At 44.0% G+C, this 12,084-nt stretch overlaps 1 protein-coding gene across 2 annotated transcripts in view; it reads right to left on the bottom strand.

The window, feature by feature from the left end:
• Nucleotides 1–1,805: 1,805 nt before the first annotated feature.
• CA13 (carbonic anhydrase 13) overlaps nt 1,806–12,084 on the bottom strand; it is a 40,612-nt gene continuing 30,333 nt past the window's right edge. The window contains exon 7 of one of the 2 annotated variants that reach the window (XM_055286666.1): nt 1,806–4,634. In XM_055286666.1, the coding sequence (XP_055142641.1) occupies nt 4,515–4,634 (120 nt within the window). In that variant the 3' untranslated portion in view covers nt 1,806–4,514. The remainder of the gene's footprint in view (nt 4,635–12,084) is intronic. The other variant, XM_063643093.1, reaches the window with a different exon arrangement.

Here is a 12,084-nt window from a genome sequence, read left to right as displayed (position 1 = left end):
ACTACAGTGCTGGATTAGAATTAGAGATATGAGTGTGAAATCATGTTTTAATATAGATAAGTATAGACATGTAGATGTTTATATGTGCGTATACATTCTCAGCCACTGTTTATCAAGAGGGCCTCAGAGTAGCAATGTTCCAATAGCAATGAGCTCGCCCAAATCTTGGTTTCCTCAATACTATTTTCTACTAAAAGAAACCGGGCTCCTTGGTTTTAGGACTGGGGAAAGAAAGGCATAAAATGAGCCAGGAACATAGGATAGCTGCCAGAAAGTAAGGACATAGGGACATGACAAAAGGACACACAAGTCAGCTTGAAGGTGCTCCTGCTTGGCAAATCAACAAAAAATTTGAGCATCAGAATAAATAATGATAATAACAGATTACAGCCTGTTGAATAAAACAGGTATCTCTAAATCTATGCTGGAAATGAATAAATTACAGGTTTAATGAGGAACAGAATATTTATATGCTCTTAAAAGAATCCCTTCCCAACAAATATTTACAACGGACAAAATAACTTTTCAACAGAGACATCTAGCAGACATCATATGATATAGTTTGGCTATGTCCCCACCCAAACCTCATCTTGAATTGTAGCTCCCATAATTCCCACGTGTTATGGGAGGGACCCAGTGGGAGGTAATTGAATCATGAGGGCAGTTTCCCCCATACTGTTCTCACAGTAGTGAATAAGTCTTAGGAGATCTCATGGTTTCATCAGGGGAAACCGCTTTTGCTTGATTTTCATTCTCTCTCTTGCCTGCCACCAGGTAAGATGTGCCTTTTGCCTTCTGCCATGATTATGAGGCCTCTCCAGCCACGTGGAACTGTGACTCCCATTAAACCTTTTTTTCTTTATAAATTACTCAGTCTCAGGTATGTCTTTATTAGCAGTGTGAAAATGGACTAATGCACCATCTTAATCAAACAACGAAATGAACATACTCCATAAGAGCCAGATCAAAGTTGGGTGCCTGATTGGATGGATACAAGGAGAAGTGCACAGCACCACTTTTGTGATATTCCTGCCAGCAACACAAAATCTGAATCTAATCACAAAACACTGAACAAACTCAAAATGGAAACATTCTATAAAACAGCTGACCTATAATCTTCAAAAGTGTCAAGCTCACAAAAACCAAGGAAAGACTGGGAAACAGGTCCTAACTGAAGGAAACATGAAAACTAAATGGACGAGTTATTCTTGAATGGATTGGGTGGTTAATAATAAAGCCATGCTAATCTCATGGTTGTTTCAGCTGTATTATGATTATGTAGGACAACGTCCTAGCTTGTAGGAAATACACACTAAAGTTTGTGAAATGACGGGGAATCAGACTGGCAAATTACTTTCAAACAATTCAAGGGGAAAAACAGTTTTTTTGTGCTGTATATTTTTTCTCTGAGTTTGAAATTATTTTCTAAATTAAAAGTGTAAAATGTGGCCGGGTGTAGTGGCTTACACTGTCTTCCCAGCACTTTGGGAGGCTGGGGCAAGAGAATCACTTGAGCCAGAAGTTCAAGGCTAGCCTGAGCAACATAGTGAGAGACTTTGTCTCTACAAAAAATACAAAAATTAGCCGGAAGTAGTGGCTCACACCTGTAGTCCCAGCAACTAGGGAGGCTCAGTTGGAAGGACTGTTTGAGCCCAGAAGATCAAGGCTGCAGTGAGCCGAGATCACGCCACTGCATTCCAGCCTGGGTGACAGAGGGAGACCCTGTCTCAAAAAGAAAAGTAAAAAACAAGTGTAAAATGCAATCTCATTGTGCGTAATGCACATACACGGCCCTGATACAGTTGAAAGCTTGTCTCATTTTCTTTATTGTGGCTGATTCCAATTTAAATTAAAATATGAAATGCTTAACAATCATAAAATCAGTATTTGCTGTGGTAAACAAAAGAGATCTACACTAGTATTCACAACTCTTTAAATTGCTTAAAAAGGAGGCAATATAACCATTTTAACACACATTTAAACCTTTTGCCTCTAGGAGATATATCAATTAACACACAATATTCAAGGAAATCAGTGCTGTATATATATTTTTGGTCTATTAAGGTGCAATTTATAATACAGAACCGACAAAATACTGAAGCAGAAACCATAAGTTACAAAGTAGTAACTCTCACAGACAGTAATTAGAACCCCTGTCCTACATGCCTCTCCAGATATAGCAACTTCATTCTTCCAGAAAACAGCTTCTTTCCCTGACTAGGAAATTCTCGTCTTTCCAAACTAAAGAAACACTTTTCCACTCAACACTGGTTTTTAAAAACCATTATAACTTTTGGTTTTACAAGTTACAACTAATTAGTATTCCTTTAAAACGAAACTATTTTCAAAAGATTATGTATTTTACATGTCATATTAACTTATAGTGCATTTGATTTCAAGCAGAGAGATAATTACTAAAGACAGCAAATAAAAATTTTTAAATATCCAATTCATTAAATAATTGCTACAGATCAATCTTCTAAAAGCCTTAAACTAGACACTGAGGGGAAAAGAACATTGACTAAAGTATTAGCTTCACTCTTCAGGAGCTCACCTTATGCAACAGTATCCATCACTGTTACACAATTTACTGATATTCAGTTATTCTATCAACATTGCAGAATAAGTTCAATTATTAAAATCTACATTCAAGCCGGGCGTAGTGGCTCACGCCTTCAATTCCAGCAATTTGACAGGCGGAGGCAGGCAGATCACTTGAGGTCAGGAGTTTGAGACCAGCCTGGCCAACATTGCAAAACCCCATCTCTACTAAAAATACAAAAATGAGCCGAGTGTGGCAGCATGTGCCTGTAATCCCAGCCACTCAAGAGGCTGAGGCAGGAGAATCCTTTGAACCCAGGAGGTGGAGGTTGCAGTGAGTCACGACCGTGCCACTGTACTCCAGCCTCGGTGACAGTGTAAGACTCCATCCAAAAAAAAAAAACTACATCCAGAGGAAGAGAGATATAAGAAACAAATCATCAAAATCAAGGAAACTCAGGTAAACTTATGTCAGGAGATGACAAAAGTGTAGTATGTGTTCAAGTCTTAAATGTGGTTATTAATGCTTAGTGTCCCTCTGATTGTATCAGAAAGGGCAAAAGAAACACCACTCTTATCCCCCACCAAAAACAAACAAAAATAAAAGATAAATAGGTTAAAATTAAGATCAAGCTCCACCTGACAAAATTAAGAGACTGAGGCACATGTATAAAAGGAAAAGTGAGTTTTGCCATGGAAATGGGTTGAAGGGTTTATGGACCTATTATTTATTTATATGAGACTGAAGTAATTTTTTCCACAAATTGAGAGAACAATGACCCACACAAGATTGCTTCCTGCTTTGCTGCCAAAACACCAGGCAAAAGCGGGCAACATGTTCATCATGCCTGAGGGCAGCTCTGACTGCACTGGTACTATGTCATATGTTAGTTTCAAACCATGTTAATGTCATAAACTGGCAGGCATTGCATCTTGTCAATTATTAGCCAGTTCATTATTAACATTACTGAGTGAATATTATATATGGTATAATTCATTACAGTGTAAATAGCCATTTATATCCTGGGGAATTCCTCACCAAGACTATATGGAATAGTTTTGATCAGTGGAGGAGACACATTAAGTAGCTTTATCCCATTGCCCTTAACTCTTATATTGTTCATTTTATTAAAGGTATCATGCAATGAGAGTTAGCAACATAATCATTGCAAAAATTATCCTTATATGAAAACATAATCTACTGTTTATGAATTGGAATAGTAACAAAATATTAAGCAGAATCACTTGTTTCAAAAAAAGCATCACAATCCTATCATTTGAGATATAAGTTTCTACCTAACATCACTGAGAGCTGTGACTAATTCAGTCTCTATGGCAAGATAAAATTTTTAACACATTTAAAGTTTGCAATGTTAACCATATTTTCATGCAGGTTGAAGTACACATATTTCATGGGTTTTAATATATGTCAAATAATGCTTACTGTAACTGTCCATGAGTGCAAATATGAGACAGATAAGTTAATAGAGATCTGGGCCAGCTGGGCTTGATGGCCCATGCCTGAAATCCCAGCACTTTGAGAGGACAACGCAGGAGGCCCACTTGAGGCCAGGAGCTTGAGACCAGCCTGGGCAACATAGCAAGACCCCATTTCTAAAAAAAAGAAAAAAAATTTAAAAATTAGCCAGGCATGCTGGTGCATGCCTGTGGTCCTACGTACTCTGGAGGCTGAGGTGGAAGGATCACTTGAGTCTAGGAGTTGGAGGCTGCAATTAGCCAAGACTGTATCACTGCACTCCAGCCTGGGGGACAGAGTGAGACTCTATGACTAAAAAAATTTAGAAAAAAAAAGAGAGAGAGATCTGGTTTTCTTTGTGACACTGAAGCGCATAGTAAAATGGTTTATGTAAATTAGAATTCTACAAAGGAGTTGTTGGCAGAGACTTTTGTGTTTTGTTTTGTTTCGCTGTCTCTCCACAGCCATGTTTGGGGGAGTTCATTGGTGACAATTTTTAGTGGAAAGAAGCTCTCACTTTGCGGCCCTTCAGAGGCTGTGGTGGGCGGTGATTGCTCACCAGAAAAGCTGCTGCTTCACCCTCCGCTGTGCACAGGAGACTGCGAAATTTGGCCAGCTGTAGAAGAAGAAAAGAGTTGGCTTCAACATAAAAATTCCCACCAATATTAATGAATTAATGAATTACCTGCATAAAGAATTAAGATATATTTATAACCAGGAACAAAAAATACTGCGATGAAAATTTTCTGTTACATGTCATATGTAATAATAATAAAGCAACTCTTTTGCTAAATTCTCATCACTGTACAAATACCTACAGTTTCCAAAATTAAATGTATAAGCATTTTTAATTTGATGATCAAAGTAACAAGAGGAAACATGTAGAGTGTGGTTTAAAGAGTAAATATTTAGAAATCAGAGAATGTTTTTCGATGTTTTTCAATCTATAAACACACATACATACATTTTATGACAAAAAAGAACTCAACTATATAAGCTGTTTTGAAATCTAATTTTTTCACTTAGTATATATCCTAGCTATCTTTGCATGCCAATACATATCAACCTACATCACTATTTTTCGTTGCTGAAAACTTTTCTATTATAAATATGTTTCATAAATGTTTAACAATCCCTTGGTGGTTTAACATTACTTATTAAGATTTAGTACAGGTCTAAAGTAAAGTTGGAAAAATTAAAACTAATGTTATCTTCTCAAAAATATGCACCAAAATTATATTGTCAATTAATAAAAGTAAATCTTTGGTGTTTGTTTTGTTTTATTTTGATGAAGACAAATTATTAGGAATGAGAACCTACATTCTCTAAATTTTGTTAACCATCTAATCTCAGAGTCAAGCAAATTCACATCCTTTAGGTTTTCATCAAATACCTGATGCCTAAAATGTTTCTTGTACAGTACTAACCAGGACGGGGGGCAGAGGAGAGAGAGGTCCTTTATAAGAAATAGGCAACAGTTTATAACCATGCTCTATGGCAATAGGATCAACCATCATATATACAAGCAACCATATTTTCCACATGTGATATTTTAAGGCTTTTGTTTGTTTGTTTTTTGAGAAAGAGTCTCGCTGTGTCACCAGGCTGGAGTGCAATGGCAGGATCTCGGCTCACTGCAACCTCCACCTCCCAGGTTCAAGCAATTCTCCTGCCTCAGCCTCCCAAGTAGCTGGGACTACAGGCACGTGCCACCATGCCCAGCTAATTTTTGTATTTTTCGTAGAGATGGGGTTTCACCATGTTGGCCAGGATGGTCTCGATCTCTTGACCTCATGATCTGCCCTCCTCAGCCTTCCAAAGTGCTAGGATTACAGGCGGGAGCCACTGCACCCGGCCATTTTGAGTTTTTTTTTTTTTAAGTACAGATATGGGAAGGAGACAAATGTTTACAACATACTATTACTCATGTTTCATTAGACCAGATAATTAAAGCTAAAACCACATGAGGCTTAAGAGAATCTCTGGTCAAGTGAAATAGCAAAGGCTAATAAAATCTAACCTCTGAGACCACAGGAAAGATACCTAGCCTTCTGCAGATCATAACAATCCAGGTCTGTCTGGAGTGGTCATTCCAGGTGGCTGTGTCCTGAATTAAAGCATGGGGTCTACAGGCCTCATCAAGCAACCTGCCTCCACAGTGATACCGCTGATTCTTCTGAAGACGTTGGCTTTATTTTTCTCCCACAACCCTAGCTCCTGCCCCTGTTCAAAGCTTCTGGAAGTTGATCATGGCTCCCTGTCCCAGCAGCACTTTCAGCTCACCAGTCTAGAATTGGATCTGACTTCAGCTCTTTCTCTGACCAGCCTGTGTATTTTGTTAAGAGTCCGTAGACCTGTCCTGATGTCTTGCCAAACCCCTTCCCCTATAACTGGGTCTCACAATCATTTGGCCCAGCTAGGTCGACCCTGTATTTGCCAGTCCCCACTCAGATTTGCTTCTGTTGGCTCTGGGTGTCCTCCACTACTGCCCTGGCCTTAAAACGCACATCCCTGGCTGGTTCCCACCAGTCTTATCCCTTTGTGTGGTTCCAGGCTTTATTCAGGCAGCAATGCTGCCCCTCTGTCACTAAGGCTGACTCAGTACCTACAGGTTCCCAGTAGAAATATTCCCAGTTCAGCCTTGAGGCTGAAGCAGGTATGACCTGTTTTGCTGGTTTCCTTGACTCTAATACTGAAATTTTAATTTCATTGTGTAGCAACTCCAATAAGCTGAAATACTCTTCTATCGTTCTGTAAACAGCTTTATGTCACTCTCATGCTCAAACCTCTTTGATAGCACTCCACTGCCTGCCAAAATTGAGTAATAATAAAAATAAGTTCTGTTATGGAACATGATGGACTAGGCACTGTCTTAAGTGCTTTACATTACCTCAGTCAAAATACCCCTGTCGATAATATATAATTATCCCATTTTACAGATGAGAAACTTGAAGGGTAGCTGAGAAGTTTCAATAAATAAGCCATCTTGACAAACAAGCCATGCACTAACCACAGAGAAACTTGTTTTCTGTTTCCCCATTTTCCCCTATCCTTTTAATTTACTTTTTATTACGTAAATGTTCAAAAGTACACAAAGGCAGAAAAAGCAGCATCATTAATCACCAGGAATCCATGACCTAGCTTCAACAATCATCAACACACAGCCAATTTTTCCATCCATTCTCCCACCAAAGCTCTCTTTCCATTTGCCATCCTACCCAAACTAGGCTATTTTTAAGCGAATTCCAAACATCATATCATTTTAGTGTAAACATTTCCAAATACATCCCTATAATACATCACATTTCTAACATTTTTGTAGGCACCCAAAACAAACGTGTCAGCATGGCTTCCAAGCCCCTTGCCCACCCAGTTCTAACTAACCTTCCTAGATGGATCTATTACGTCCACACGCATGTCTCACTCTAAGCCAGTTTTGGGAGGGGTGGTCCCAAAGCATCTAAACGAAAATACTTTGAGTTAATTCTTAAAAATTCAGATCCCTGGACCCTACCCCAAACTTGTGAACTGGAATTTCTAATAAGGCCCAAGGATTCACTTTTTTTTTTTTTTTTTTTGAAATAATAGTCTCGCGCTGTCACCCAGGCTGGATTGCAGTGGCATAATCTTCACTCACTGCAACCTCCGCCTCCTGGGTTCAAGCGATTCTCATACCTCAGCCTCCGGAGTAGCTGAGTTTACAGGCAGGCGACACCACGCCCAGCTAATTTTTTTTTTTTTAAAGTGGAGACAGGGTTTCGCTATGTTGGCCAGACTGGTCTGGAACTCCTGGCCTCAAGTGATCCTCCCGTCTCAGCCTTTCAAAGTGCTGAGTGAAATAGTCTCCCCGGGGCCTGAAAGCTTAAGGGAATGAATAACTCCTCCCTCCTCAGGCCCAGTCCCAAGGCGCAAGGCCACTTGCTCCAGCAGCGTGCGTCAGCAAGATAGCTGAAGCAGGAAGAGAGCTGGCTGGGAGACACATACCCGCTGAAGACTGAGAGGGAGGCCGACCGGGTACTACGCAGCAGTCACGTCAGACTGGGACACTTCCTGTTTACAGAGGACTATAAAACCACTGCCCCGTCTTCACTTGGGGCTGACGCCATTTTAGGCCTCAGCCCGTCTGCACCGGGGCGCTCATTAAAACCTCCTGTTGCTCCACACCGCCTCCCGTTCTGTTGGCGCGCTCTCCCGTTCGAAGCGAAACAAGAGCCTTGCACCTGGTATCAGTACCCGCCCTACTGTCCACAGCAGCCCCTGTGAGCTGCTGTGTTATCAGTCTTTCCACTACGGAGGAAAAATACAACAATCCTTTACTTACCATACTCATAGGAAAATCCTGTTATGGAACCTTAATCGAGGAATGTGTTGCATCAGGGAAAAGTTAATATAAAGTAAAAAATCTAGGAAAATCTGGCAGTCGTTAAGGTACTATAGGTCCGAAAGCTAAGCAGTGGCTTTGCTTCACCAAAATTGGACAATGGGGAGTAAAAACTCAAGTGCTAGAGGATATAAAGGGAGAATAGATTATAGCCAAAACAAAAGCCAACAACTCCCCTCCAAAATCACCCGTGGCATTTCCATCCCTACAAGCAGACGTATCCCTTCCCAAGGCAGGAAAAAACCTGTTTGTAGATCTAGGAGAACGTATCGTGCTTACCATTAATGTGTCCAATTGCTGGGTATGCGGGGGAGCCCGTATGAGTGAACAGTGGCCATGGTATGGGATAGACATTCCCCCTTACTAGCATCCCAAAACTCCAGACTCGCTTTCACTCCTCAGTGAGAGGTGACAGCATGCTGGCAGTCCTCACAGCCCTCGCTCCCTCTCGGCACCTCCTCTGCCTGGGCTCCCACTTTGGTGGCACTTGAGGAGCCCTTCAGCCCACTGCTGCACTGTGGGAGCCCTTTCTGGGCTGGCCAAGGCGGGAGCCGGCTCCCTCAGCTTGCGGGGAGGTGTGGAGGGAGGGGCGTGAGCGGGAACCTCGGCTGCGCACGCGCTTGAGGGCCGGCTGGAGTTCCGGGTGGGCGTGGGCTTGGCGGGTCCCCCGACTCAGAGCAGCCGGCCGGCCCTGCCGGCCCGGGCAATGAGGGGCTTAGCACCCAGGCCAGCGGCTGCGGAGGGTGTACTGGGTCCCCCAGCAGTGCCAACCCACCGGCACTGTGCTCGATTTCTCACCGGACCTTAGCTGCCTTCCCGCGGGGCAGGGCTCGGGACCTGCAGCCCACCATGCCTGAGCCTCCCACCCCCTCCATGGGCTCCTGTGCAGCCCGAGCCTCCCCGACGAGCGCCACCCCCTGCTCCACAGTGCCCAGTCCCATCAACCACCCAAGGGTTGAGGAGTGCGAGCGCACGGCGCGGGACTGGCAGGCAGCTCCACCTGCAGCCTCGGTGCAGGATCCACTGGGTGAAGCCAGCTGGGCTCCTGAGTCTGGTGGAGATGTGGGGAACCTTTATGTCTAGCTCAGGGATTGCAAACACACCAATCAGCACCCTGTCTAGCTAGAGGTTTGTGGATGCACCAATCGACACTCTGTATCTAGCTGCTCTGGTGGGGCCTTGGAGAACCTTTGTGTCGATACTCTGTATCTACCTGATCTGATGGGGACGTGGAGAACCTAGCTCAGGGATGGTAAACGCACCAATCAGCGCCCTGTCAGAACAGACCACTCGGCTCTACCAATCAGCAGGACGTGGGCTGCACTCGAGGCTGGGGGACAGAGCAAGACTCCGTCTCAAAAAAAAAAAAAAAGAGAATAAAAGCAGGCTCCCCGAGCCAGCAGTGGCAACCCGCTCGGGTCCCCTTCCACATTGTGGAAGCTTTGTTCTTTCTCTCTTTGCAATAAATCTTGCTACTGCTCACTCTTTGGGTCTACACTGCTTTTATGAGCTGTAACACTCACCGCGAACGTCTGCAGCTTCACTCCTGAAGCCAGCGAGACCATGAGCCCACCGGGAGGAACGAACAACTCCAGACGTGCCGCCTTAAGAACTGTAACACTCACCGCGAAGGTCTGCAGCTTCACTCCTGAGCCAGAGAGACCACGAACCCACCAGAAGGAAGAAACTCCGAACACATCCGAACATCAGAAGGAACAAACTCCAGACGCGCCACCTTAAGAGCTGCAACACTCACCGCAAGGGTCCGCAGCTTCATTCCTGAAGTCAGTGAGACCAAGAACCCACCAATTCCGGACACATCAGGAGTGCCCATAGATCTGGACACTTCCAGTAAAGGGACGGTGTGCATATCCCGCAAGTGGAATGATAAAACTCATCACGCCGTAGGTGAAAGCCCCTGTCACCAAACCCTAACAGTCAATGCCTCCACAGCAGAGAGGTGGCCAAAATTACCCTACGGAGCTTCGTCTCCTTCTAACTTAAGCTACCTCAATTATGTCTTGTCAAAAAAGGCCTAATACTGTACAAACACCACAACCCTTATGCCGCATACCCCAGCCTAAGTGCACTGTGGGACAATCCTGTGAACACCAGCCTCCAGTGGATTGCCCCTGACGGATTCCTTTGGATATGCGGAACCCAGGCATACTCGTGGCTACCTTATCCCTGGCAAGGTACTTGCTTCCTAGGCACAATTAAACCTGGATTCTTTTTACTTTCAAAGCAGGCGGGCAACACCCTCGGAGTCCCTGTGTATGATAACCTAACCAGAGAAAAACGATCCTTGGAGGTAGAAGGGAGCCAAAGATGGCAAGAGGACGAGTGGCCTCCGCAACGGATCATCGAATATTATGGTCCTGCCACTTGGGCTGAGGATGGTTCATGGGGTTATTGCACTTCCATATATATATGCTAAATAGAACAATTAGACTACCAGCTGTTCTAAAGATAATCAGCAACCAAACCGCCTCAGCCATAGAAATGCTCTCGCAACAAAACCAAACGCGCGTGGCAATTTTTCAAAACAGGCTAGCACTAGACTACTTATTAGCAGAAGAAGGAGGGGTCTGTGGTAAGTTTAATATCTCTAATTGCTGTCTTAACATAGACGATAACAGAAAAGCAGTTCTAGAAATCGCTTCAAACATCAGAAAAGTAGCCCATGTATCAGTCCAAACCTGGAAGGGAAGGGACCCAATAAACGTTCTAGGAGGGTGGTTCTCTAATTTAGGAGAATTTAAAACACTGGTAGGGACAGTAATCTTCATCACTGAGTTCCTCCTGTTTCTCCCCTGTGTTATCCCAATAGCCACCAAACAATCCAGATGATGCTCCTCCTACAGCGACATGATGGATACCAACCCGTCTCTCAAGAATACCCCAAAAATTAAGTTTTTCTTTTTCCAAGGTGCTCCTGCCACCCCATGTCACGCCTGAAGTAGTTATTGAGAAAGTCATCCCTTTTCCTTTTTTCTATAACCAAATAGACAGGAATGAAAGATTCTCCCCGGGGCCTGAAAGCTGGGCAGAGGGTGAATAACTTCTCCCTCCTCAGGCTCAGTCCCAAGGCACAAGGCCACTGGTGCCAGCAGTGTGCGTCAGCAAGATAGCAGAAGCAGGAAGAGAGCTGGCCGGAAGACACATATCCCCTGAAGACCGAGACGGAGGCCGTCCGGGTACTACGCAGCAGTTACATCAGACTGAGACACTTCTTGTTTACAAGAGACTATAAAACGCCTGCTTGCCCTGTCCTCACTTGGTGCTGACGCCATTTTAGACCCCAGCCCGTCTGCACCCAGGCACTCATTAAAACAGTGTGTTGCTCCACACCACCTCGTGTTGTCTGTTGGCAAGCTCTCGGGGTTCGAACCGATACAAGAGCCTTGCATCCCTGGGCGCAGACAGGCTGAGGCCTACGGCGTCAGCCCCAAGTGAGCACGGGGCAGGGGTTTGACAGTCCTCTGTAAACAGGAAGTGTCCCAGTCTGATCTGACTGCTACATAGTACCTGGACTGCCTCCCTCTCGGTCTTCAGGGGGTATGTGTCTTCTGGCCAGCTCTCTTCCTGCTTCTGCTATCTTGCTGACGCACGCTGCTGGAGCAAGTGGCCTTGCGCCTTGGGACTGGGCCTGAGGAGGGAAAAGTTATTCATTCCCTTAAGCTTT

The sequence above is a fragment of the Symphalangus syndactylus genome, chromosome 7 (genome assembly GCF_028878055.3).
Source record: "Symphalangus syndactylus isolate Jambi chromosome 7, NHGRI_mSymSyn1-v2.1_pri, whole genome shotgun sequence".
NCBI lineage: Eukaryota > Metazoa > Chordata > Mammalia > Primates > Hylobatidae > Symphalangus > Symphalangus syndactylus.
The sequence above is the reverse complement of the archived record's forward strand: the minus strand, read 5'-3'. Positions and strand labels throughout refer to the sequence as shown.